The sequence below is a fragment of the Clytia hemisphaerica genome, unplaced genomic scaffold (genome assembly GCF_902728285.1).
Source record: "Clytia hemisphaerica strain Z4C2 unplaced genomic scaffold, Clytia hemisphaerica genome assembly, whole genome shotgun sequence".
Classification (NCBI taxonomy): Eukaryota; Metazoa; Cnidaria; class Hydrozoa; order Leptothecata; family Clytiidae; genus Clytia; species Clytia hemisphaerica.
This window is the reverse complement of record NW_027104489.1, coordinates 562627-589681: the sequence shown is the minus strand read 5'-3', so window position 1 is coordinate 589681 and position 27055 is coordinate 562627. Positions and strand designations below refer to the sequence as shown.

The following is a 27055-nucleotide window of genomic DNA, read 5'->3' as shown; positions in this document are numbered from 1 at the left end:
TTTGTAAGTGCTCTAAAGTAGGTTGGAAGGGTAGAGTTTTAACTCTGAGTTTTAACATGAGACTTAAGGCTTAGGACCTTAGGATCTGAGGATCCAAAAGCTCAAAAATAGTCCAATAAGGCTCAGCATATAGCCTGTAAGTCTGCCAACCCCTTCCAAATTGAAATATTCGATTAAATTAAAGAGATAGCCCAAAATCGCCTTTCTTGCCGGAACTTTAAATCTTGAAAAACGTTAAAATAACCAAAATTCTCAAAATATTATGACCTTTTTTGTAATCAAAAAATATAAGGGACACTTTTAAGAAAAAGAAGATGGAAGGGGAAATAGGAAATAAGGGCACAGTACAAAACGAATTCCAAATTGAGGGGGGGGGGGAGAAGTGGATAAGGGGTTTGCTGTTTAAGAAGGACTGGAAAAATGGGTGAAACCATGATGTATTAACTACTAACGAACAAAACTTGATTTACAAGCGGGAATATCTTACCAAACAGTGTTTGATAGCATGGACTGTCAACTTGATTTTTTCTATGATGAAACATAATAAATGAACCCATAGTCTGCGGCCGGGTCAGAAAAATATACACTACATTTTTTTATTTTTGTCTAATTTATATTTTTCCTGAAATTTTGAGCTTATATTCTCAGGCTTTTCTCTTTGATTTTTGGTGATTGATTTTTGTACTTTATTCAATCCAAACCATGCTGCTTTATCTTATCTGTATTACTCCATGTCTTTCACCCTAAGATATTCAATGTATAATAAAAGATATCCCTAAAGTTAAAAGACAGCTGAAAGTGGTTATAAATAAATCAACTTATTTTTTTCTTTGCAAGAACAATTCTATTTAGTAACTGTTTATGACATGAAATTTTTTTAAATATGCACCTTAAATGGCTAGAGGCCTATTCAGGATAAACACAGGTATTAATTTCTACAATTGCATGTTCTCTTTGGCGGCCTTAATAATAAATCCTGAATAAGAATTATTGGTAAATGTTGTAAGTTTTGTAAAAGAACTTTTATTAAAATCAGTTTTATAATTTAAATGTTTTTCTATTTTATATTTAGAACACAAAAAATGCCAAAAAATATATACCTACAACACTTGCATTCACAAACACTTGGTCAGAAAATCAAAATTCAAAAGGTATGAATTTTTCCTCCTAATCAATATCATCTTTATTGGAATAAGAAGTGTTTCATGTTGTTTTGTTTTTTCTATTTATTGAAAATCTCGCAAAAAAAGTGTAAGACGATTGTCTTCTCTAGATAAGGGACTCCATAATATTACTGCAAATGAAAAATATAGCAAAAAAATAAGACATATGAAAGTTGCTACAGGATTTTCATTAATATTGAGATGCAAGAAATCTCATGCGCACTTAGTTAAACTCTTGTAAAAATTGTGTCCCAATTAAAAAATCACTATTGATATATTAAAAAAAACAAAAACAGATTTACATGGGCTTCAAACAGACAAGCAATTTTGTAAAAAGTGTCAGGGGTTGCTTTTCTTTATGCGAGCCTATTATGCCTTTGTCTGTGCAGTATATTTTTGGATTATTTGGCTTTTACTGTTTTTTAGGTACCTGCCGATGTGATATACTCAAATTCCAAAACTAAAGATCACCAAATTGCTTTGAATTGCATTCAAACACTTGATTCAAATAACTTTGCAAAAATCTTCCATGGAGACTTGGCATTAGAAACTTTACGAGTAAGTCATTCATCTTTATAACACAAAGTCATGTGAACACGTCTTAGTTTTGTTATTTTTACATTATAAAAATATATGCTTTGGATTATATATTGTTGTTGAACGCCATTCGTGAGAGTGTTTGATAGAGATAATTTATAAATTTAATTCAAAATTTCAAAATTAAAAATAGTCCATTACTTCAAATTCCATGCCTTACAGCAATCATCGGATAAACAAACGCAGATATTTTTAAAATATTTTTATTTGTACATCTTATGATTGTCATAGATAATATTGTCAAAACTTATAAAAATTGTGATATTTACTCGTTACTGTAGTTTTGTAGTTACTTTAAGTCAGGATTTGTTCATTGATTTTTTAAAGAAATTGGCAAAACTTTATGAAGAATCAGAGGGGAACTATCGTTTCCAACCTTATGTTGATCGAAATGGAAAAGAAACATTACTGACAGATGACATCCATCTATTTGGTGGTGTGGAGGTATAACATGCTTTTATATTCTAGGCCTTGTTTCAATAAAAAAAAAGCACTAGTGTATAGAGTGTTTTGTTGTAGTTGGTTTACCTTTCCTAAATTCTCAAAAAAATATTTCGCAACCAGTAGATCTGGGTAGATTTGGGTCTTCTGATAGAATTTATCTGAAGCAGAATTTTCCTCGTCAAAGAATATTAAAGTCTTAGTTTAGAATCTGTTAAATACTTAGTATCCTTCAGGCCAGGGGCCATTATTTTATTAAAAGACAAAACTATAAGATTTAATAAAATAATTAATTTTGTTAAATATGAATTCATGATCATAACACTAACACTAATGAGTCCTTTCTTTTGAGCAAAGTTTTCATAAAGGGGAATTACGAGAAGTCCTGAGAAGTCTACTAATTAAAGATAGTGAAGAATTTTTGGCTTGAAAGGTATAAATAATATATAAGGCTAGCTCTATAGATATCTTTTTTGTTTCAATTTAGGTCATTATGAGGACACTCTTTCATCCTACAGTGGATGTTAAAAAGCCCTCAAAACATGTTTCAAGTGAGTCTGATTTTTCCTGATTTTATAGATTCTTCAGTAATTTCATATGATTTATACACAGCTTGAGAAATCTTGTATTTTCCTATTATTTCATGACATATGCAGACCATTATGACTAGGCGTTTGAAAAATAAAAAAATAGTTCCTTAAAGCTGGGTGTCCACTGAAAAAAAATAAGTTTGTTGCAAATACCTGTCGTAAAAAATAATTCTAGATATCTGTCTGGATTTATTTTTTGCGACAAAAAAATTTGCGATGAACTTATTTTTTCCAGTGGATACCCAGCTTAAATGGGCTTTTCCAGAAAAAAAAATGAATATGGTGGAGGATTTAGAAATTTATCCCCCGCAGACATTGTGAATTTTGACCCCTGGACAGCAGGTCTGACCCCCCGGACAAGCATCAGTTGACACCCTGGACATATTCAAAATAACCCTCAAAAACCAAGCAAAATTACCCCCAAACAGAGGTAAATTTTGTAGATTTTTCACTACCCCCCGGACACTATATCCTCCACCCCCCATGTAAGGACATTTTCTGGAAGAGCCCAATAAAGAAGGAATAATGCTTTTTGATAAATAAAAGGTGTTGCTTCAGATTTAATCAATCCTTTTTGTCTTCTGTTTAGATGATATGCAGTTGAAAATTCAATGTTTATGTTTGGATATACTCAATAATTTGTCTGCCGCGGTAATTCTACATTTGTCTCTTATTTACACCATTTTTTGGTGGTTTTAAAAATATATTTACAGTCAAATCTGGTCAAATCACTCTAATGTGAACCTCTAATTTTTTAATCTTTCTATAAATCGAACTAGAATATAGGTCAGAGCCTAGCTAGAAAGTAGAATCAAATACTCTCTGTAATTTGGATCTTTTTCTACTTCAAAGAAAATCCCTGGTTTCTTGAAGACTACTAAAGGAATGCCTGGAACTTTTATAATTTCCAGTTGACTTTCTCTGATTTGATCTTTGCTGACCAAACCATAAAAAATCAGTGTTGAGGCACCCTAGGCTTGAACAGACATTTCATTAAAGCAAACATTTATCAATTTGTAAAGAGTATGCTTTTTACAGGTAGTGAATCAAATAGATATTTCACCAGATTTTATTAAAAATTAATTTTCAATCTTTATTTTTTTCCAACAGAGTCAAAGAATTGCCAAATTTGTGGGCCAATATGAATTCTTGTTTAAATATCTCTTTGACACCATGGAACATGACATAACATTTGTGTAAGTAACATTCAAAAATTTTCAGATAAACCTTTTCCTTTTCTTGATTGGGCCATATTCTATTCACCGATATCAAATTTTTTGAAACTGTCCTTGCGTTTCATAGGCTTTTTATGCTTTTTTACCTTTTCTTATGTTAAAAAGAAGGCACAATTTTTATTTTTCTTGATTAGATATCAAAATAACACTAACATTCTTTGCATTCTCATCAGCCACTACTTAAGTCGGATTAACTTTCCTGAGATTAAATTTTGCGATTTCGATTAAATCAACGCAAAATTTTTCAAAATTCTTTTTTTTCAAGACTGACAAAATTAAATCAAGAGAAAATTTTGCGATCTTCTTTCCTCGCAAAATTTAAACTCGCAAAATTTAATCCGATTAAAGTATATTTTTTGAATCACGTCATCGATCGATCTTTTATAGAGCTGCTTCAACACTTCTAGAAGAACTTCTGGCAGCAAACAGAAAAATAATAGATTTATCTAGCATCAGTAAGCTAATCCTTTAATGATTATTTTAGCTTTATTTGAATCCAAATCAAAAATTTATAATCAACTTTCTTAAAAAGATAGAGACAATCTTAGTACTTAACCTTCTAACTGCCTGACATAAAGACTTTTTTTGCGTTATTTTGATTGTATTATCACATTTTTGTCTTCTTTACTCTGTGTTGACCTTTTGCGCTGTTATTAACTAGGTATGACTTAACAAATCAAATTTGTTTGTTTTTCAATAGAAAATTTACATACATTGGTTTCCAACCTGACAGATGAGCATTTTCCTGGATTTTGTCGCATACTATCTTCAACGGTGGCCGACATTGATTTGACAGAAGAACGCTCTACCTGTAAGACATTGTGTAGAAGGGATTTTTCTCTTATGAAGGGGTTTTTCTCTGATGAAGGGGTTTTTCTCTGATGAAGGGATTTTTCTCTGATGAAAGGGTTTCCTTTTGTGTTTAGTTTATGTCAAACAGCGTAAGTTTAGCCTTTTTCAATGATCACTCTACTCTTAAACATTTTCTTTTGCCCTGAAATGGTTGTGTTAAAACCTTGGTTTGGACTCTGGACTAAAAACAGTATAACTCTAAACAACAGGGGATGTTAAAAAACATTTTATTCAATTGACTGATATCTACGTTATAAAGTTATAAGTAAGTCTGCGACCGCAGTCAGTGGACACGAGAAGGCTCCTATTTCGATAGTTATCTGAATGTAGGTGAGGGATAGTTCCACTTACCCTTGATCCTTCTCTTAATTGCTGAGCATCAGGTACCATTTTGAGAGTCTTTATAATGGCCCGCCTGGGGGGTTGAACCCACAATCTTACACATTGTAGCCTGATGATCTACCACTACACTACGGTAGTTATAAAGTAGAACAGTTTCTCAATATTTATAGATTTCTGTCATTCCCTTGTACGAATTTTTTATTTTATTTAAGTGATTGCTCAAGACAAAGAAGACAAATCCAGATTCAAAGAAAGAGCACTCGTAGAGCAGAATCAAGGTTTGACTGATTTTATTTTGTGTTCCTTAAAATGATTTTACTGCATATTCTTAAAAGCCTTGGGACCTGTCAATTTGACATTAAGTATAAAATAATTTCACTTACCTACTAATTTTGTTCATCATTTGGAGTATTTTCTACTGTTTTTCCTGTTGGTCTATTCAGTAAACAGAAAATACATTGTCACACAGCATTTGAGACTGAAACTCCAAAATTTACTTTTTGTTCATTAGGAGTTCTACTTGGGTTCCCGGAGTTTCTATTGAAAATGGTCAAATTAGCAAGCAGGCCAGTTCGTAAGTAGCCTTCAACATTTATTATTTTATGCTGAGTTATACTTTGTTTATAAAAATTAGTGATTTCTCTTGAGGCTTATTTTTTGGTTGCCTTACATGCTTAATCAATAAGTAAGTCTGCAACCGCAGTCACAGTCGACCAAAAGGCTCCTTTCTCGACAGCTATCTACCCGAAGGTAGGGGAGGGCCCTACTCTTTCTTCCCGGATTAATCCACTTATCCTTGATCCTTCTTTTAATTGCTAAGCATCAAGTCGAGAGGCATTAAAGACCATCTTGGGAATCTTTTCTATGGCAAGACTAGAGGGATCGAATCCACAATCTTGCGCACTGTAGCTGTATGCTGCTACTACTGCACTAAGGACGCTAAATTAATAGTGTATCAATAGTGAAATCTAAAATACTATAATGTCTTATACATTATAATGGAACTAAGAAGCTAAAGCTTAAAACATGATATTTTATAACGAGGTCATGCTGTTTTCTCTGTTCTTTTAGAGTATAAATGAAACCTTCTTTAATTTTTTTCATAATATCTTTTTAAGAGACAGGACTAGTGTCATTTATAGAAAATATTAACTTTATTCCAAATTTTGACGATGTTTTCATGATATCAATTCCCTTGCTGAGGGATTCAGTATTTTTGGGAGGGTGTCATCCCCTCAAGAAAGGGGACGCTCGAACAATGGTTACTGAAGTCTTTACCTTTAAAATTCAATTTTCAAAGTATTCAATTTTTCAAGTATTCATGATATGCACCATTGCAATGTCATGGACCCAATAGCTGATTGGTTGTAAATGACGTAAAATCAGTTAATAATTCACTTTTAACCAAGACATTGCAATAGTGCATATCATGAATAAGTGTACCAACTTGTCATTTCAGCTCGACGTGTGAACAATTATTACGTACTGAATTCAAATCCTGCACCACAATACTTGTTCCCTTCAATCGAGGAAGTACATGAACAACTGGCCAGTATCAGCCAAAGCATAAATAATAGTTCAAATGGTGCCACTGGATCTAGTAGTAATAGTGGAGCTTCAAATATATTCTCTTCATGTAAGTTTAACACTGATCTCTGGCTACTTTACTGAATCGGGCTTCCCATATTAAAGGAAGTGTATCCAGTTTTAGAGCTGACCAGTCGGCCATCTTGTTTTCAATTTTGATTGTCAACATCACGATTCGAATGTTTTGAAATTCGAATGTTTTGAAATTCGAATGTTTTGAAATTCGAACGTTCGAAAATTTATAAAGCTAAATTGGTAAACAACATGGCGAACTAGTCGACTTCCAAACTAAAATCACTTCCAAACTAAAATCTGTGATCAGTTAGCCTATCCAGTATGTAAAGGAATATGATATCTATGGAGTTTAACCCTAAACACAACCAACTTTAGTTCTATCACTTACCAATAGATGGTGTCTGGAATAAGTGTGGTTATTAGAAAAAGGATGCTTTAAAAAACATTATTTTTCACGCGTTTATTTCTTGTTATACACTTATCAACCATTGATGGGGTCAGCTTTATAGATTGGTAAGAAAAGTACAAGGAAATGTTTTTTTCCGCGCACTAAATTCTTAGGTTGCCAGCAACTAAAAGAAACCAAGCAAATTCCTGTGAAAAACCCTTTTTGTTTGAAAGCATTTCCATAGGCCTCTGCGGCAGACTATTTTTAACATTCGTGTAACTTAACTAAATTGACGTCATTTTTCTCAAAGCCTGACGTCACCGCTATAAAGCGGATAGGTGTATTCAACCTTATGGTTTAGTTTTGGACTGTTTACTGTTTTGAGAAAAGTTATTCTAAAATTTCAAGGGTTAAAAAACTGATTTCAGTTCGTCCACCTTCACTTTAAGATACGAAAAAAAAATTTACCAAGGGTACTTTTGCAAAATTTGCCATCTTCCAGGGGGTATCCACACATTTTCAATATTTTTTTTTTGACTTGAAAAGGTTCGTCCACTCTCTATATGGTTTTTTAATGGAACAGCCCAATTACACACCATACAACATTCAAGTTTCATTTCTTATTTTTAGCTTTCTCCAGCAGTTCAAGCAGCTCTCAGCGATCGAACAGCAATGCGTCATCTCCTTCGACAAGTCTTCAGATTTCCCCTTCTTCTTCATCAACCTCACAACAGGACAGGGCTGCTCAAGCACGAGAAACTATTCGACCAATGATTAATTTCCAAGTCTCATTGATGCAGGAGGTTTGTGTATAAACCACGTTTTTTCGTAAGAGTATTCAAAATTCTTGAAGCATTTGGATGTTCTTGACCATAGTGTCCTTCAGGGTCTCTCCTCCCCATGCCTAGAGTGAAAATTTTCCACCACCCCCCTTCCCCACCCTGCCTCCAAAAATTTCTGTCCCCCCCCCCCCCGCCTCAAGCATAAAAAGCTGTAATTTGATGAATTTAAAGCTTATTGTCTTCCCTAAGGTATTCTTGATCACAACATCATCTCATAAAACCAGATGTTTTTCAATTTTGAATTGATTTTGGTGAGTTCAAAACCCTCAAACCCCCCCCCCTGAATCCAGGGGGAAGACACTATGTTGACTTTTTGAGTTAAAGCTTGGGCTAAAAATATCTCATTCTTAGTTTGGAAAGTTTCCTAGAAATACTTCACCCGTAGCCAAAGAAAATTACACGTTTTTTATTAGAGCATCCAGAATTTTTCATTCATCCTTATATAAAGCTTGTCAAGCTGTCATCAACTTGTTCTTAATATTTTGACCATCCATTTTGTTCTGACATAATTTTTTCTTATAAAAAATTGTACCGAGCGTCAGCGTTAAAAACTAAAGATTGCCAGTTCAAATTGCTCACTCTTCTCGTATAAATCTCATAAAGAGTAAAACCGTCAGACTGTGGATTACAACACAGTCTTAGATACTATGCTATCAACTCTGTAATTCTATAACTGAAGTCGATACACTCCACTACTCACTTTCTGTATCAAACCGAGTCTTAACTGTGAGTATCAATTTCCAGTGCATCAAATTCTCTTGAATGTACAGTTGAGGCTCTCTAATTCCCCGTTCTACTATTCGATAGGCTCCCTTATTCGATGAAATTTAAAGTCCCCGTCAACAAGAAACTCTCATAAAACCGTCAACTGTATTCGGTTTGCCAAGTTTTATGGTTTGAAGGAATATTTTCTATACATTTGTGTTTCCTGTTTTACAGATAATGCACAAAGTGGAAGTGTTATACGTTTTAACACTTTTTTTGTGTGGGAAATCAAAGAAGGAGGTAAGATTAATGCTGTTCTTTTACATACTCTTAGGTGCCAAATAAACGCCCCCCCCCGCTTGTTAATTTTTCGATTTTTTTCCAACCCCCCCGGACCTTATTAGGACCCCCCCCCCGTTTATTAATTTTTGAAAAAATTCCCAGGTACCAAAAGGAAAGTTCCTTGTTTTACTCTAAAAAGCCTCAATCTAGTCTATTTTGACCCTTTTTAGGGTTTTTTTAAGGTCCTTTTTCCAACCCCCCCGTTTATTCGAACCCTCCCCCCGTTTATTTGGCACCTAAGAGTAAGTGCCCCCGTTTCATATCAGACCCGTGTTCATATCAGGTGGGTGTCTCCCATTGTTATTTTGTGTTCAATTCCATGCAAAAAATGTCTTTCTTTCACTTTCTAACCTATCTTGTTCTACATTCGCCTCAATAGGCCTTTTCATAAATTACGTCACGAACATCACTTGCCTCGTATTCAAACAATTACCATGATTATTATGTCCCTTGTGAAAAATTTTTTTCTATGTGAATTGAAAGTAGTTTTAATAAAATCTGCTGGGAGTTAGTCACCATGGCAATAATTTCAAAACGATGCAAGTGATGTTCGTAACGTAATTTATGAAAAGGTCTTTTCAACGTGAAAAAGTTTTTAAATTAAAATTGATCAGTAAGCAAACGATATCAGCAATCTTTGACAGAGAGTTTTGACTTTCTCTGATATTCCCCTTATCGAAAGTGATAAAAAGTGCTAGTAAATAGCAATAATTTGAATTTGACATTCTTTTGACATTTCATATTCCATTGAGGTTGAAAAAGTAAAGAAAATCATGAATAAAGGAAAGCTCTGCCAGTGTAATTTATTTGATTTTTCCTTGTCGGACAAGATTTTACATTAGCTGCGTTATATCTTCTATCGTTTCGAGCGTAAAGGTCGCTTAGCGAAAAAAGTTGAAAAGTTTCAACTCTTGTTGCGCTCAAAGCGATAGCCTTTGAAGGCTTGATTTATGTAATTTATGCAATAATAAAGCCGTGCGCCTTGTTCGCAGACCATAAAATGCTGAGTGGGTAGCGGCCTTAAAACTCCTTCTCTTCGGGATATGCGCACTGCTCTTGTTTTGAATATTGAATTTCTCCAAAAACATCGCATGCGCACTGAGGTTTTGATGAAACAATAGAAGGTTTCGAAAGGGCTCTTCCAGAAAAGATTTGTACCCCCTATGTTGAGGAGATTTTTTTTTCAAAAGGTGACACCCCTGGATTCTTTTCCAATTTTTCAGGACCCCCTTGGTTTTTTTTCTTCCATTTTTGGACCTACCCCGGTGGGGTGGAGGTCCTATAAATTAACCTGTGTTCGTCCGTCCGTCCGTTCGTCTGTTACCAACTTTTCTGAGGATTGAATCATAGGAATCTTTTGATTTTTGGTACAAAGGTGCAAAATGGTGGTGGCTAAAATGTGACGGAGCCCGATTTTCGAAAAAAGATTTTGGCGGGTAAATTTGGGCAAAAAACGGCTAAAAAACGGGTTTTTTGGACTTTGTGCAAAATTGGATCATTAATTTTTTCTGATTTTTTGCATGAAAGTAGGGTACCATCATAGGTAAAAGATGGCTCAAGCAGATTTTCGCAAAAAAATTTTGTTGGCTCAAAAAACGCATGTTTATCTATAAGAATCACTATTAATAAGCATAGATCAATGTTTTTAGCCATATTATTATTATTTTTATTAGTTTTTTAAGATGGAAATGTCACGGTGGAGGGTTTGAGTTTTCTAGAAACCTTATTTATTAAGCTGTGCATTTTTCTGATAGTGGATTGTTTTTATAAAAAAAAGCGTTTAATAGCTTTTTTTATTTCTTTTTCAAAAGTATTTTTCAATTGTGTTGATAGTTTCTCCCAATAGATATGCTTTCATTTTTCTTTATTTTTTTGTATTTTGACCAGTTATGTCTTATGTGTTTCATTGTTTCAATGTTCATTGATTAGTTTGATAACCAGGTAGGTCCATAAAAGTATCACTTGTTTTACCTGATTTTACTGACCACCCTGGATTTTATCATTCAAAAAACCAGACCACCCTGACGTCACACCTCCTCAACATAGGGGGTACAGACTATTTCTAGAATAGCCCAAACCTAAGCCAATCAGCCGGTATTAAATATTCTTTTATTTTAGATCTCTATTGATAAACTTCTTTTGTTTAAAATTTCTATTATGTTTAATCCTATTAAAAAGCGAATTCCCTAGCAGTGCCTATGGACCAAGAGTAAGGCCTGAAAGCCTGGAGCTGTCTATTGTGTGGACTAGATTTTATACAACAATCCACCTATTTTTTTCTTTCCCTTTTTTAGGTACAGTGCAAACTTGGCGAATTGAAGTTTATTCCAGTTTTGGGCGAATTGTTTGACAAATTGTCATGGAATACGGACAGGTGTTTGTCTAAATATCTCAAACAATATTGCCCCCCCCCCTATTTTATTTGTTAGCTTTTAGAGTAGGGACCAACCTTTATTTTATGTAGCATCTTTCGTGGGACTCGGCTGCATGTGATTGGTTCGAAAGTAGATACGATTATGAAACTTTTTTGAGAGGGGTCACGCGAATAAGACCTGGCAAACGTTTTTATGGACATGAAATTCTCAGAAGTAAAGTATACTACTACAGATTTGAGTCCCACGAAAGATGCTACGAATTATAAGGGTTTTCCCCTTACTATCTTCTTTTAGAGTTTCTGATTTAACGAACTTAACTATTGTGATTTCTCTCTCGAACTTCAGCAGCTGGTCATTTGTAGGCCAGCTCTTATTGGCGTTATTTCTTGGCTCCACATAAAAAAATTAACGAAAATCGTCGACCTCCCGTTAAGTTATCAACAATATCTTGGACACTTTAATGCAAATCTCAGATAATTTCGACTGGTTTGAGGCAAAGGAGGCAGTGGTGGTTGAAAAGGCCGACTTTCACTCTGACTCGGGGTCGGCATAAAAAGGCCGATAATATATTGGCCATAAGGTGTACAGGGTAAGAACCAGGCCCAGGGTCTTAAATTTCTTAAAATTAAGTAATTGTAATGTGTTTTTACTCTCTCTTTCTTATAGCGATGAAAGATTCCCCAGGTTTAACCATCCAGACTCTGAAGAAAGCGATTATTCACCTGTAGGTTTATACTGTAGAGTGTCTTTAACTCGAACCTCTACAACTCGAATGTCTCCTTAACCCTTTAACTGCCGTTCGTATTTTTTAAGGGTGTGACCTATTTGCCACGGAAAAATAAAGGTTTGACCTATTTGCCACGGAAAAAATAAAGGTTCGACCTATTTGCCACGGAAAAAATAAAGGTTAGACCTATTTGCCACGGAAAAAAAGAAGGTTCGACCTATTTGCCACGGAAAAAATAAAAGGTTTGACTTATTTGCCACGGAAAAAATAAAGGTTTGACCTATTTGCCACGGAAAAAAATAAAGGTTTGACTTAAATTTGCCACGGAAAAAATAAAGGTTTGACCTATTTGCCACGGAAAAAATAAAGGTTTGACCTATTTACCACGGAAAAAATAAAGGTTTGACCTATTTGCCACGGAAAAAATAAAGGTTTGACCTATTTGCCACGGAAAAAATAAAGGTTAGACCTATTTGCCACGGGAAAAAGAAGGTTCGACCTATTTGCCACGGAAAAAAAATAAAGGTTCGACCTATTTGCCAGATATACGAGCGACTACAAAGTTTACCATCGCATTTAGCTTTATTTTCTGAAAAATATCAGAAATATTGAGTGATACGTGTTTACTTTGAGTTGAAAAATGTGTAATTATAAAAAGCATCTTTGAAATGTATTTTAATTATTCAACTGTGCTATTTAATGAAATCTAGTTCAAAATCAAACTTTCAAAAAACTTAAAAAAAACTTCTGGCAAATATGTCGAGATCTCTCTTGTTGGCAAATGTCGACACCGGCAAAGAAATCCAAAATTCTCTTGTCGATAAATGTCGACAGCGGCACGGAAAGGGCTAACCCGAACAGGTTATCTCGTCCCTTCAGTTAAAAGTGCCTTATAAACCTTACTCTATAACTCGAACAAATTTGTGTTTCCCGTGCGAGTTCGAGTTATTGAGACTCCATTGTAGTTACTTTTTCTAATCCATTGAAATCTAGTGCTCAAGGGGATTAAGGCGGGGTCAAAATGCTTGCAACGTTACAAATCATTTTCAGAAGCTCATTTTGGGCTCAAACAAAGCGTATGACTAAGTAGAATAGAATTCAGTCTAGGCAGATGTTTTTTCACTTTGAAATTTTGCGTAATTCGCAAAAATCCTCAATTTTGCGCTATTTTGATGACGTCATAATAATTAAAATCCCAATAACTTTTGATACAATTATCAAAATAATTTCAAATTTTGACCAAAGATGCATATCAATAATGTTTTCAGAATTAAATAAAAAAATTATGAAATTTGATGACGTCATCACTTTTAAGGCAAAAAACTAAAATCCTCAAAAAATGCTGACGTCATCAAGATTTTGAAAATTTTTGAAAATTTTTTGAAAATTTGCATTGAAATGCATCTTTGGTGAAAGTTTGAAATTATTTTGATGATTCTATCAAAAGTTATTTGAGTTTAAATTTTTATGACGTCATCAAAATAACGCAGAATTGAGGATTTTTGCGAATTACGCAAAATTTCAAAATGAAAAAACATCTGCCTAGACTGAATCTTATTTTAATTAGTTATACGCTTCGTTTGAGCCCAAAAGGAGCTTCTGAAAATGATTTCTAACGTTGCAAGAATTTTGACCTCCACGAACCCGCCTTATTCCCGTGGAGTGTTTTGATATCGTTTTTGTTCTAATAGACCTTTTCATAAATTACGTAGCGAACATCACTTACCTCGTATTCAAACAATTACCATAGTAATTATTTTCCTTGAGATATTAAATGATTTTTTATGAACAGAAAGCAGCTTTGATTAAATCTGCTGGGAGTTAATCACCATGGCAATAATTTCAAAACGAGGCAAGCGATGTTCGTAACGTAATTTATGAAAAGGTTTATTCAAGACAAGCATGGTTATGTTTGAGTACCAAATGGATTCTACCAACTTCAGTTTTTTGACCAGCTCACCAGGACCACTTGGATGACTCATTCTTTGATGAAAAGAATCAGTTCAAGCTCAAGTCATAACGTTAAGACACATATTCGGAAAAAATAATTCAGGCTGCTTTTGAAATTGCCCAAGGTTCTGTCACGCTTATATCGGGTTCTCTAAAAAGTAAATGAAAACCAATATACGATTCGTTTGCTTAGTATTGAAAATCATAAATTTCTTTCTTTTATCTGCCATAGGAGAACGCGTTGAAGATTCAATTTTTACGTTTTATCCACAGTTTCTGTGACCACAACGAGTAAGTTAACGGTATTCCGGTATTGGGCCTTTTTTCTTCCGGTATTCCGGTATTTCGTACGTAGAAATTACCGGTATTCCGGTATTTTGTACCCTCGGAAGCCCCCCACATCAAGTACTATTCACATTTTCCGACGAAAGTCGAATATGATGTAGACTGGGAATCCAGTCGTTTATAACGGTTTTGTTGAAAGCGGGAAATTTTTATGTCGGGATATGGTTAAAATAAACGACTGGGCTAAGGTGGTTTCCGTAGCTTACGGGAGTTCCAGCAGGGCCCGCAGATTTCTGCGGGGTGAGAAAACAATCATATACATCAAAATATATAAACAAATAAAAATTTCAGCCAATGAGAATTTCTAAGTGAAAGAAAAAAAAAAAAACCAAAACAAACCAACAAGACCCCCTGAAAATGTTATCCAAAAACATGAAAAAAGAGAATTTTTATGAAAACTTTGTTGTGCACAAAATATTCTAGACGACTATATTGATGCTCCTGTCAAGTTTTCTACTTCCTATTTTTTACTGAGTTAAGTCGTCTAGCATGCTAGACTAAATATGATGATAATTAAATGTTGATCTCAAAGAATTTCAACATAGGCCTATAATACAGTTTGAACCACCGCCTATTATATATTTCTAGAAAACGCTACTTGCTGTTGTCCGCACGGGAAATTCAAGAAATGAAAGACTTATGTTGTAAGTTTTCGGAGGACTTGATTCGAACTTCTATAAATTATTCAAATTTTTCTATAATTCGAACTTGCTTCCATCAGTACCCTTCAAAGAGAACCCTCTTAAATTACTTTCTAAAAGTCGAATCCTTCTGTAATTCGAACCAACAAGAATCCGTGTTCGAATTCGACTTAGAGAGAGTTAACTGTTTGTCAAACTCATTATTCCATACAAGGCGTAGTAGTGTAGCCATCATAGTTTATGTGTTTTTCTTCGACGGACTCGGTTTGCTTTTGATTATGTCTAGATACTGATTGACTGAGGACGACGGTAAGTCAGTAAAAATACTGTCTCTCTTATCTTATCAATACTTGTTTCATTTTCAGCAAAATGTGGCACTCCAAAGCCAACGTCTTTAGATAAAAGTAAAAGGTATGAAACTGTACTACTTGAAATCATTTTTTTTACAAATTCCCTAAGATCAGGTACCAGTGGTGCCAGAACCCCCTTTACATGAAAAGCCATCGCATTACATTTTAGACCAAGTTCACGCGTTACTGTTTCGCTCCAGTATGATTTTCGTTACGGATCGAGTTTGTTCATATTGGTTTTGGAACGTTTCGGAGCAAGAAAAAGTTCCGTTCCGATGAAAAAATGGAACCGTAATGCCTGAACGACACACATTTTGCTTGAACCCAAAATTTGAGTTGGACTGGTACAAAAATACGATATAACATTGAACAAATTTGATTAGAAGGGTATCAAAGAATCATAATTAGAATGCAATCTTATTACATTTCATAGAAACATGTTATTTCTCCTAACCGCACCCCCCCACTGTTTATTTTTCAGTAAATACAGGTGCCAAGGAACCAAGGGGATAATGAGCAAAATTATCGAAACACTCACCAAAACGAACCCAAACAACGCTTTAAGGTATAGTAGTACTCCTTATATTTCACTGATTTTATCAAAGCAAAAAAAGTTTAAATTTATTGGGTCTAAAAGATAAAATTTAACTTATCTCCTACCGTTTGCTCACACAACACTTCTAGACCCCTTCTTCCCGCGTTGTGGGAGCACCAATTTTGAGGAATTCTTTTGCTATTAGTATGGAATTTTTGGCAAAAAGAACTACATGTTTTTTTTTATAAGCATAACGCTTATAAGCATACGAACGCTCAGATTTGCAGAATTCCTAAGCATAGCATAAGCATATAATGTCAGCCTGAAATACTTTTCAAGTTGTCATCTGTTTAAAAAGGTTTGGTAGACAGGTCAAGTAAAAAGAGAAATTCCACGGCTAGCTACATTCCACTGCTCCCAAAATCTGAATAAATTTTCAGCAAGCATACTCGAGCCTGACCATGGGGCAAACACTTGCTTATATATAAAAAAACATGTAGTGAGCTTGACCTTTTGTAAAATAACATTGCCTTCGTAAGCTCGGCCAATGACTTCGGTCATAGTTCTACGGTCTTTCCTACATAAACATTTAGTATATAGTTCGGTAGCTCTAGTTTAAACGACCGATTTTATTTCCTAATTTCTCTAAATTTTTAGCGACAGAAAGTTGATATTTTATAATATTTGCTTGGACTTGGAAAGGATTCATAGAAATCATTGCAATGACTTCAATGTATTAGCTTTAGACGCCTGACTTTCTACCCACTTTAATTCGCAATTAAAAAAAGCAGGGCGAAAAGTGGGCCGTCTAAACCAGAGCTTGGTACACGTGACCTTGAGAATTCTTTGTTAATTTTTTGGTTTTCTTTGGTCAAACTTTTTAGGTTTTGGTTATCTCGTGCAATAGAAGGCTTTCTACGTGGAGCAGTCTCAGCTCCAGATCAACATTTCCTCATGAATAGAGGCCTGATCAAGGTATATAACTTTTGGTTTGAATAAAGGGAAGTAAATTTTGGCTAAGGCTTCCAAATTTTCAATTTTAGCTATGGTTTCGAGAACCCTTTAGATATTCGACTAATCTTTTGTAGACCGAGACATTCTTATGGTGTGGCGATAATGTGTATAAAACCTCATTACCCAGTACACGTTTTGCGCTCCTCTCCTGGATACCATTGGTTTTCTCTTTTGATCTCTTGAGCACTTTGGTTGAATGCATTCTTTGCCGCGGAAAGTCATGTGACATCTTTTTCAACCATAAGATTTAATAATTTTGAGGGTAAAACAAACACTATGGTTTAACGCACTAAAAGATTATGTTTACTGAAAACACTTTAGTAAGTGTTCTGTTGTACCCCAGTTCTGACGTCATGCTATGGCGAAGAATCGTTAATCATGACTCCAAATCTACAAATTTTTGAAAAATGATTCTTTCGGGGGGGGGGGGGGGTTTCCTTAGATTTATAACCCTTACAAACATAATGAATTTTCCCTTGATCTTTTTAAAAGCACTTGGTTGAACACATAGTAAACGACGACACCAAATCTAAAGAGATCATCCAGAGTAGTTTCGATTTGTTGGGTGAACTGATGAAATTCAATAGTGCTGGTTTCCAGAACTTCAACGATGCCGTCGAAAATGAACAACAGGTCAGTGAAGTGGTCACCAATTTTCGGAGATGTTGAAAGTCAATCTGCAGGGAAAAGTGGGGGCATATTTTGAACGTTAGATAAACGTTGAAACAACGTTATGTGCCAGCTGGGTTGCTTTCCCTCTCTCTTGTTCGAGAGATTTTGTTGGTTTGCTTGTTCATGATATTCGTGGCGTAATGGGTCATTCCATTAAATTCCATACAGGGGGTTGGACGAACCTTTTCAAGTCAAAAAACATCTCTTGGAAATATGTGGATAACCTCTGGGAAACGGCAAGATTTGCATAAAAATCCGTTGAAGAAATTCTTTTTATACCTTAAAGTGACGGTGGACAAACTAGTCTTTTACACTCTCAAAATTTTAAAATAATTTTTTCCCTCCTGGAAAAATGTAAAAAGCACTCTTTTAGACTCCCCTGGGAATTCTGCTCAAACTACCCCCTAGAAACGTTTGTCTCCCCCTCATATGGATATGGAATGGAATGAATGGAATGGTCCAATGTTTCATACGGAAAAGACTATTTACCACTCAATTCGATTTTAAACAATAAAACTGGTGGCCCGAGCTACGTTAGGTGCTTCCGTATTAAAGAATTACGTCATGATTATCATGAATTGTAGGAAAATGAAGAAAACTATCTAAAGAAATATCATTATCTTCGAAAAAGATTCCTTCTTTTTTAGTTTGAGAAGTTTCTGTCAGTGATGACATCAAATGTTGTTGATTCCAACATGTTCATCCGAAGTGCTGTATTATCACATGAAAAATTTGTTAGTGACGGTACAAACTTAAAATGTCGCCTTGGTAACACGATAAAGAAATGGGAACATAAGATATATCTGATGTACAAGTTGGTGACTGCCATCTCTGTTGACAGTCTAACTCAGGTAATGATTTGTGTTTTTTTTTTGTCTCTTAATGCTATGTCTTTCAGTGATGAGGGCGTACGGGTTTGATTTGAGCCTGAATACACTCTTCTCGAGATGCATAAATTTATTGTTGTCCTCGTTTTCAAACAGATTTCATTGCTATAAAATTACATATTCACAATGATAATTGTGTTGTTTACACCTCATGAGACATTTTGAATTTCAAGTACTTTTGTTTTAGAGTTAATGTTTGCCTTTTGGGAATTTAAATTGGTTTAAATGTATAATTTCATAGCAATAAAATCTGTTTGAAAACGAGGACAACAATGAATTTATGCATCTCGAGAAGAGTGTATGGAGAAATGTTTTTAAGGATTTCACGAGGATTCGCGCTAGCCTAGTTAACTAAGCCCGTATTCATAAGGCTAGGACACACGGCTTTTGGCAATATAGCGTTTTCGGTGCTTTAAAGATTTTTTATATTTACGCGGATTTTAAGTTTGCCTTGGAATACTGGAATAGTTGATTTAAGTCACAACTTACCATCAGATTTATCCTAGTGACTGAATCAAACTAGCTTAGATTTCTAGGCTAGATTTACGCCTCTTTATATAGTAAAGTCAAAGCCCTTATACAATATTTGTGCTTAAAAGCGATTGCTAAGGTGGAACAATGCCTTAGGCTTTAGATAATAGGTTTTTCATTTTACCTGGTCCCATTTCGTTTAAAATAGTTTTAAAGTAATTATTAAAGTACCCTCCTGTGCAACCATGAAAACAATCAAAAGACTGAGAACCAAAGTTGTTGTTGTTTACTCAGATTAACTTTGGGCTCTTTTTTTACTAGACTAGCAAACTAGTCTGTAAATTAATCATGTCAGAGGGCGGGAACATAAAGGCGGCGGGCGTTTGCTAGAATAGGAACTGCGTAGGAGAGCGAGCAAAAGTTGGTGAGAGGCTGCTGATTTACAGACTAGAACATTATGCCACGGCTTCATTTTGGAAGTTGTGAGAACGGAGGAGTGCTTTCCTAAATTTTGGAGGGAGAAAAGCCGACAGACCACTTTGTTTTGAATTTTGGGTGGTAAAAAGGATGAGCTACTTTTCAAGTTTTGAAACTTTTACATCTTAGTTGATTTTGTTATTCATACATTCTTAGAATCTTAGAAGGTAAGTATTTGCAATTTAGCTTCAGTTTTCTACAATCATCAAAAGTGTACAAGGATTATTCAGTTTTCCCTATGCAGGTTGGTGGTATATGTTGTGTTTTTGGGGCTTTTTGCTAGCCTCTTTCATTCAAGGTAAGAAATATTTTTTCTATTTTGTTTTTTTGGTTCCACCTAAATACTTTTTGCTTTTTTATTTTAGTACTTACACACTACTTGTTATGAAACTTGATTACTCTAGTCTCATTGTGGCTAAGTGAACCTCTCCAACACCCTTTTTTATGAATACAATAGTAACACTAAAACCGGGCAGGAACTTTGCTCAAAAGTACCCAGCAATATATATAACCTTTTTGAAAAAACTTTGACACTATTTTTAGAATAATAACATATAATAATCAATAATTCTGACACTTTTAATATCTCATGATAACCTAAAACAGGTTTTCAAGTCGTATCAAAAATTTTAGTCAACATAATATGCAGTTGACTAAAATTTTTGGTACGGTTTGAAAACCATTTTTAGGGAGAATAAACAGCGTTTTCCGGTTAGTTTAAAGAATTTCCAAAGATTCTCCCTCTCGTCACTCTCAATGTCATTACTGCCAGGCTGCTGTCTGACAGCCCGACCCTCTTCAACAGACTCACTGCTATAAAAAACAACCTGTGCTGGCCAGTCCTGACTGTCAGCATGTAACGTACCAGCCAAGCACAGGAAAATTACACATACGCATAGAAAATTAAATGGATAGACCTTTTGATGCTAGTAAAGATGTCATGTTGAATAACTAAATGTAACATCTGGATCTGACATGCACAAATTTAATTTGTAAAAAATTGAAATTTGCAGAATTTAGTGCTGTGATAAGATACAGTAGCTCTGATAGAAAATACAGAATTTATACGGTGACAGAAAAGTTTTTGGGTACACGTATTCATAATTTTAGAAAATTGCTGTATTTTTGTTGGGAGAAGATGGAAGAGAATTATTGTAAATTCTGACCTTTTTTATAGATTGTGGCTATGTGCTAAAGAATTTTCTCGTCACACCAAAAATGCTGAAAAATTAACCTTACACTTAAAGATTTATGGCTAAATTTTTTAAGAGTTTTCTTGCCACACTAATCTTACAATTTAGCATAATTATGTAAATTAAAATTACCTATTCGAAATTTTGTTATCAAACTGAGAATTCTGAATTTTCACCGTAATATTAATTCTGACAAATTTTCATCTACGTACAACTATAATTTTGGGGAAATCCCACTTGTTCGACAGTATACTTGTTCGATGGTACATTTGTTAGACCAGTTGTTTGACAGTTATTAGTTCAACACCCATTTGCTCGACTGCATGGTTGTTTGACAACCACTTGTTCAACTCTCTTTTCTCGAACAACTATATACCTAGATTGTCGAATAAGTGGATTGTCAATCAACTGGGTTGTCGATCATTTTGGCACCCATTTGTTCCACAACCCACTTGTTCGACATCCAATTTGACAAGAATTTGCATGGGATCATCCCCCCCCCAGGAAGATGGGGGGGGGAATCAGATTTTGGTGCCAGGGGGGAAGTGAAAATTTCAAGCTTGATGGGGGGAGAAAGGCGAATAGGGGGTATATTCAGTCCTCTACCTAGTGGGGGGAGTAATAGGATAAATACAGACCTTCCTGGTGTGTTTGGGCATTCAGGCTTATGATCCTGTCTTTCTTGGGATTTTGAGAGTCTTTTTTTTGCTATAGTAGCTTGTGAATTGAGGCGAGTCTGGATCATCACTTCGCAACCCTTATACAATACGGCTAGGGGGATTTCCCAATTGGGGGGGGGGCACGAATTTTAAAGACAGGTGGGGGGGAAAGGCCAGATGGGGGATTTTAGCTCCTATTAGGGGGGACCAAAAAGCTGGAGGACGCCATGATTTGTTGAACAAGTGTCTGTGGAAAAAATGGGTTGTTGAAATTTGAACATGTGACATCACCCATTTTTCTGTAGATTGTAAGTATGTGTATAGTACACAAAATCAACTTTACACTTGAAAATTTATGGCTAAATTTTTTTAGCTAAATTTTTTTTAGAGTTTTCTTGCCACACTAATCTGTAAATTTTTAAAGTTATAGTACAGTACATTTGAGAAATTATTGTTGCCAAGCTGAGAATACGTAATATTCGCCATAAATTCTGCTAAATTTCCCACTACGTAAACCTGCGTAAACATATAAGTTTTGGAAAAAATACTAGAATTGAGTAAAACATAAACATGGGGAAAAAGTTAAATCATTTTTAAATGTTGTAAGAAGACTTTAAATATTTCATAATTTGAAAGAAAATATTTTTTGGAGAAATTTGTCAGTGCTGCTTTATTACCATAACTTTATTTCTACTCAAAACTGTGTAATTTTATCATAGGGATAGATACGGTACGTATTCAACTCAAAACAAAGGGATAACCAGGTAGATATTCACAAAAGTTTGTAGCACTTCAAATACGTACGACATTGTGTCAGTGTCATGTAGTAGTCTCCAACAACGATATATTTTTGATAAAGAACCTTTGACTTGTGAGTCCTGGAAAATTAAAAAGTCTTATAAATAATTGTTAGCTACTGTACCTGGGTTATCCCTTTGATTACCACATGTAAACCTAGGAAAAAGAAAGCTGAAATGAAAAAAACTCACAGTCCATAGTGTTTGCAATCTGAATACTCCATTCCTAAAATTGAATGAGTTATGATATGTAGGAAAAGATAACATAAGTCAACAAGTTCTGATAACTGATGTTACTAGATTTTCCATCTTCTCTTGCCAAAACAAAAAACAACCAAAAACGAGTCAAAAATTATAAGATGTTTCTTGTTTCAAATAAGAAACAAGAGACAAAACATCTTTTCAAATAAAAATTCCCACTAGAAGTCAGCCATTATTTTTTCCAATCACTCCCTCCTCAAAAATCAAAACAACACGATCTGCGACTTTGACGGAAGTTTTCATTTCTCATTTCACGAATTTCTCAAAGTTCATTCATTTTTACAACGCCGAAATCTGGCGTTGTAAGATTGGAGCTTCAGCTTAGCCGTTTTTTCCTTCCTGGGGTTTCGCTCCAGTCGGGCTTTCAGCCCTTGCCGCCGACAAAATTTCTTCCTACGCTTACCTAACTCCTGCGCTCACTTTTCCCGCGTGATACCGTTCCAGCCCGACTGGCGTGCCAGTCTATTTTTTTACTTAATACTCACCTTACTTAACCCGGTATATGCGTCCAAAACAAGCCAAAATACTGAGTCTCAGACTTGAGGACATAGTTCCTGACCACTTGATTTAAAGAGGCATAAACCGAATGCTTTTAGAAAGAGAATAAAAATAGCTTTCCAATGGTACCAAAACCATCTTCTAAATCAAAAGCTTATAAAGCACTTTAAAGTTTCAAAAAAAAACTTAGAAAAATTTCAATATAAAAAAAAACAGCGCGCACAAAGTGTCAATACTCATCTTACTTACTTTCCTATCTTTAGGAGAACGTCAGTTGCTTAAACACGACACTTATATTTCTGATGTTCGCCTACAACCATGGACAACTTGATAAATATCTTCAAGCTTTCTTAACTGAAGAACAAGCACAAAAACATCCAGGATTGATCTTGTCAAACTTGTAGTAAGTTTACTGTGAAATGATTTCCTTCTTTAGGGAAGAAGGACTTACATTTTCACTTTCACAAAGGCTGAAGGGTTGAATTCTAAGCCTTGACTAACTATATGCAAACACCCCCTTCTCAAAAACCCGGTAGGACTTTTTCAGCCAACGGGGATAAAAATAACGAACTGAAAGTCGACAGGGATTGATATTCCCTTATTTCATCCTCAATGAAAAGTGCAGAGTTGCCTTAAAGAAAGATTTTCAACGGTACTATTAATAAATATTGTCAAGCTTATGGCTTATTGTTATAATACAAGTAGTTAAAGTTTGACCACAGATATCATATTCCTTTTACACACTAGATAGTTTTACTGTCCATAGACTGACGTATTGTTTTCTAATTTTCTTTACATTTTTGATCATTTAAATTTGAAAACAAGATGGCTGACTAGCGAGCTCTGAAACTGAACATGCTACTTTAAATAGGTAGCTCGGTCAAGCAACTAATTCAAGATCAGAGGGACTGACTCCAAAAAACATTGAACCATCATTCACAGACTTCTTTTTTATTTTTGGCGAAGCCATATTATTTAAGTCGTAAAAAAGGATTGTGAACAATTGGTGTCTTTTAAAAACTTTGAAATCCCTGTGACAAACCCTTCAATCCTTTTTTGTGATTTTCCATTGAAAAATATCATTGCCAGCTTGTTTTTTCTTCATAAAGTTCATAATTTATTTTTCACTTGGCTAAAGTTTTCCCCGGCAAAGTTTTCCCCGATAAGGTATACCATTAGATCCGTCATTCATAGAATTCTGAAATGTCTTTTTTACCGTAGCGAACTTCTTCGTTTTTGGCGAAACCATTATTTAAGTCGTAAAAAGGATTGTGAACAATTGGAACAATCGTCATCAATAAGTTTCGACCAATGGCGTTTAGTTGTTGACGTCATGTTAAATGAAGATAAAAACAAAAGGACGTCCATTTTATATTACCTGACACCACATCATCGGAGTAGCATGAGGTTTTGCGCGGTCGATTTCCCTTGCCGCGACGTGTGATGAAATTGATACGCAATGGTGGTTTTGTTTTTGCGGAGAGCAGGCATCGAGATGGTGATGTGATGCTTTTGTTTCAATCAAGGTCAGAGAAATAATCCCTAAATCCTATTCATGATATGCACCATTGCAATCTCTTCTGACATTACATCACGGACCCAATAGCTGATTGGTTGTAAGTGATGTAAAATCAGTCAATACGTCACTTTCAACCAATCACCAGGAATAAGACATTGAAATGGTGCATATCATGAATCGAGACAACCTTCAAATGGTAAAAGATGGTAAACTTCATGATCAGCTCAAAATGACGAGGGTTTCAGAAGTGTATATCAAACATTACATGATAACAACTACTGTGCGAAGAGATTGAAGGCAATGGGAAATCAATGTTGCCCCAAATTGTTTTAGAATTTTTAGTCCTTTTATCTCATTAACCTACGAAATGAGTTTTTTAGTTACGATTTTAATAACACCCAACCCAATTTTCTATTTTATTTTAACAACTTTTGGAAAATTATAGATATCTTGACCGAATTTCGGTCAACCTACCACTAGTTCTGTTTTTTTTGTTCCAAACTTTTTTTTATTTTTGTATCATATTTTTTGCTTTAAAATCTTGTTTTTTTTTTGCCTTTTGCCTTTTTATTTTACCATTATATAGCATTTTCCCTACACCAAAAGCATTTTCTCAAATTTGTTGATAGGAGACAAAAAAGTTGTACGTACACGTTTTTTATAAGAACATCCCAAATTTGCCTTCGGATGTTCTTAACTTTTAGAGTTTTAAGCCTGAAATTTCAACAAAGCCTTAGAATGTTCTTAACATGTTCTTAACATTTTGGCCCTTGAAGCCTTATGTTCTTATATAGTTTGTTCTTATAAGAAAAATGTGTAATTACCGGACCGCACCGTAGATTTTAGGAATATTCTTTAGTTTAGGGATAATGCTGTATAAATTGGACACCACTTTTATTATAAATATAATTTTCCTTTTTAGAAAATTTTTGTAAATAGAAGAAAGAATAAGTTTTTTTGACAAATGATACTACTGTATATCGTAATAGTTTTCTTCATAGGCCATTTCACAGTCGCAAAGCGTAATGGGTAATCAAGACCACTGCGCGCTAATAACGACTTACTATCGGTCCAAAGTTTTGAAAAAAGTCTTTTGCGTCTAACCAACGGGAAAGTCGTTATGGAGGTGCAATCAGTCCTGATTACCCATGATCCATTTCGACTGTGAAATGGCTTATTGCCATATTCATGTTTGCTTGGGCCTATTCATAATATGCACCACTGCAATGACTTCATATAATTATGTAACTTTATAATAACTCCCTTCTCCGCCCAATACGTCACTTTCAGCCAATCAGCTGTTTCTTAATTTATGCCTTCTCTACTATGACTTGAACTAGTAAAACATTTTTAAGGGTGCTAGAATATTGTGTCATTTTCGAAAAATTTTATTTCAATTGATTATCAATTTTACTGATTAATCACACATTTACTTCATCTATATATAATTGCAATACTTTTTTTTAATTTAGTACTTGTTACTTATTATTGTATAAAGTTACTTTAATGGGATAAATTTTCACGGGGATCAGTTTCACGGTTGACTTCATCCGCGAAATTTTAACATTTTGCGGGGACTTAATTTCGCGGAAGGCACTATTGGGAGACAATATTTTCACGACACAAAGTCTTTTTACTGCCAAAATCATGGGCTGGTACACGCTTTTTTTATAAGAATGATGTAAATCTATCTCATCATGGATATACTTAACTTTTTTACGAAAATCATCCTAAAATATTCTTACAGCATTCTTAGGTTAGGATACTATTTCAGACTAGTTTTAACATTTAGTACATACGTCTCAAGCATAAAATGGCATTCTTAGCTTGAGTAGCCAAATTTCATGATGTTGATATTCTTAGTATTATTCTTAATATTTTGGCCATTTTCATCATGGACATTCTTATAAAGTGTATTCTTATATAAAAAAAGCATGTAAACATTTAAATCCGCGAAATCCGCGAAATTTAATCGCCGCGAAATTTTATCCCATTAAAGTATTGTATCTGTGCGTAGTATATATAGAGGCTTTTTTTGTGATGATAGAAAATTAAGCTTTTTTAATTCCAAAACAATATTTTAGAGAAGGTTAGTTATAGCCAATAATTATGAAAATATTGATATGTATTTACTCAGTTTTAATTAATGATGATTAAGGAAAAAAAACTATATAAATATTGTTCTGTTTGTGTTTTGTTTACTTTTCTATCGTTACATGTTTATTTATAAGAACACACAACAGTTTTAAAGCCTTTGGATATTCTTAACTTTTTGAGTTTGAAGCCTTAAAATGTTCTTATGTTCTAATGTTCTTATTTTCATCTTTTTGTGGCCATTTTTGTTGGTTTTCCTAAAAAATCAAAACCTCCATCCTCCAAAATAAGAGTCTCCAAAGCCTTGGAATGTTCTTAACTTGTTCTTAACATTTTGGTCATCGAAGCCTGATGTTCTTATATAGTTTGTTCTTATAAAAAACGTGTATTTGTAATTTAGTCGGCTCTTTCTAATTCAATCTTCAAGGGACATCCGAAGACTTTTAGTTCTTATAAAAAATGTAACGCTTGAGATCTAATAAGTTCCATAC

The 27055-nt window shown here is 34.5% G+C and overlaps 1 protein-coding gene across 1 annotated transcript; it reads left to right on the top strand.

The window, feature by feature from the left end:
• Positions 1-1075: 1075 nt before the first annotated feature.
• On the top strand, positions 1076-26650 carry LOC136821584 (short transient receptor potential channel 4-associated protein-like). The gene is made up of 24 exons (XM_067077809.1): positions 1076-1151; positions 1590-1721; positions 2088-2204; positions 2689-2752; positions 3381-3442; positions 3902-3987; positions 4414-4481; positions 4727-4837; positions 5433-5498; positions 5732-5794; positions 6680-6856; positions 7841-8013; positions 8992-9057; positions 11394-11473; positions 12141-12198; positions 14384-14442; positions 15085-15140; positions 15503-15548; positions 15969-16052; positions 16907-16997; positions 17529-17669; positions 18356-18559; positions 23215-23354; positions 24173-26650. The coding sequence occupies exons 1-24, from the start codon at positions 1083-1085 to the stop codon at positions 24393-24395; spliced, it is 2436 nt and encodes an 811-aa protein (XP_066933910.1). The 5' UTR covers positions 1076-1082; the 3' UTR covers positions 24396-26650.
• The last annotated feature ends 405 nt before the right edge of the window (positions 26651-27055 follow it).

What these genes read in the sequence shown, in the direction of transcription:
- LOC136821584 (XM_067077809.1), top strand. Translation starts at nt 1,083, where the DNA reads ATGCCAAAAAATATATACCTACAACACTTGCATTCACAAACACTTGGT. An exon ending in TCAATAATTTGTCTGCCGCG is followed by an intron (nt 3,443 to 3,901) that starts GTAATTCTACAT and finishes TTTTTCCAACAG; the next exon opens with AGTCAAAGAATTGCCAAATT. An exon ending in TCTTTAGATAAAAGTAAAAG is followed by an intron (nt 15,549 to 15,968) that starts GTATGAAACTGT and finishes TTTATTTTTCAG; the next exon opens with TAAATACAGGTGCCAAGGAA.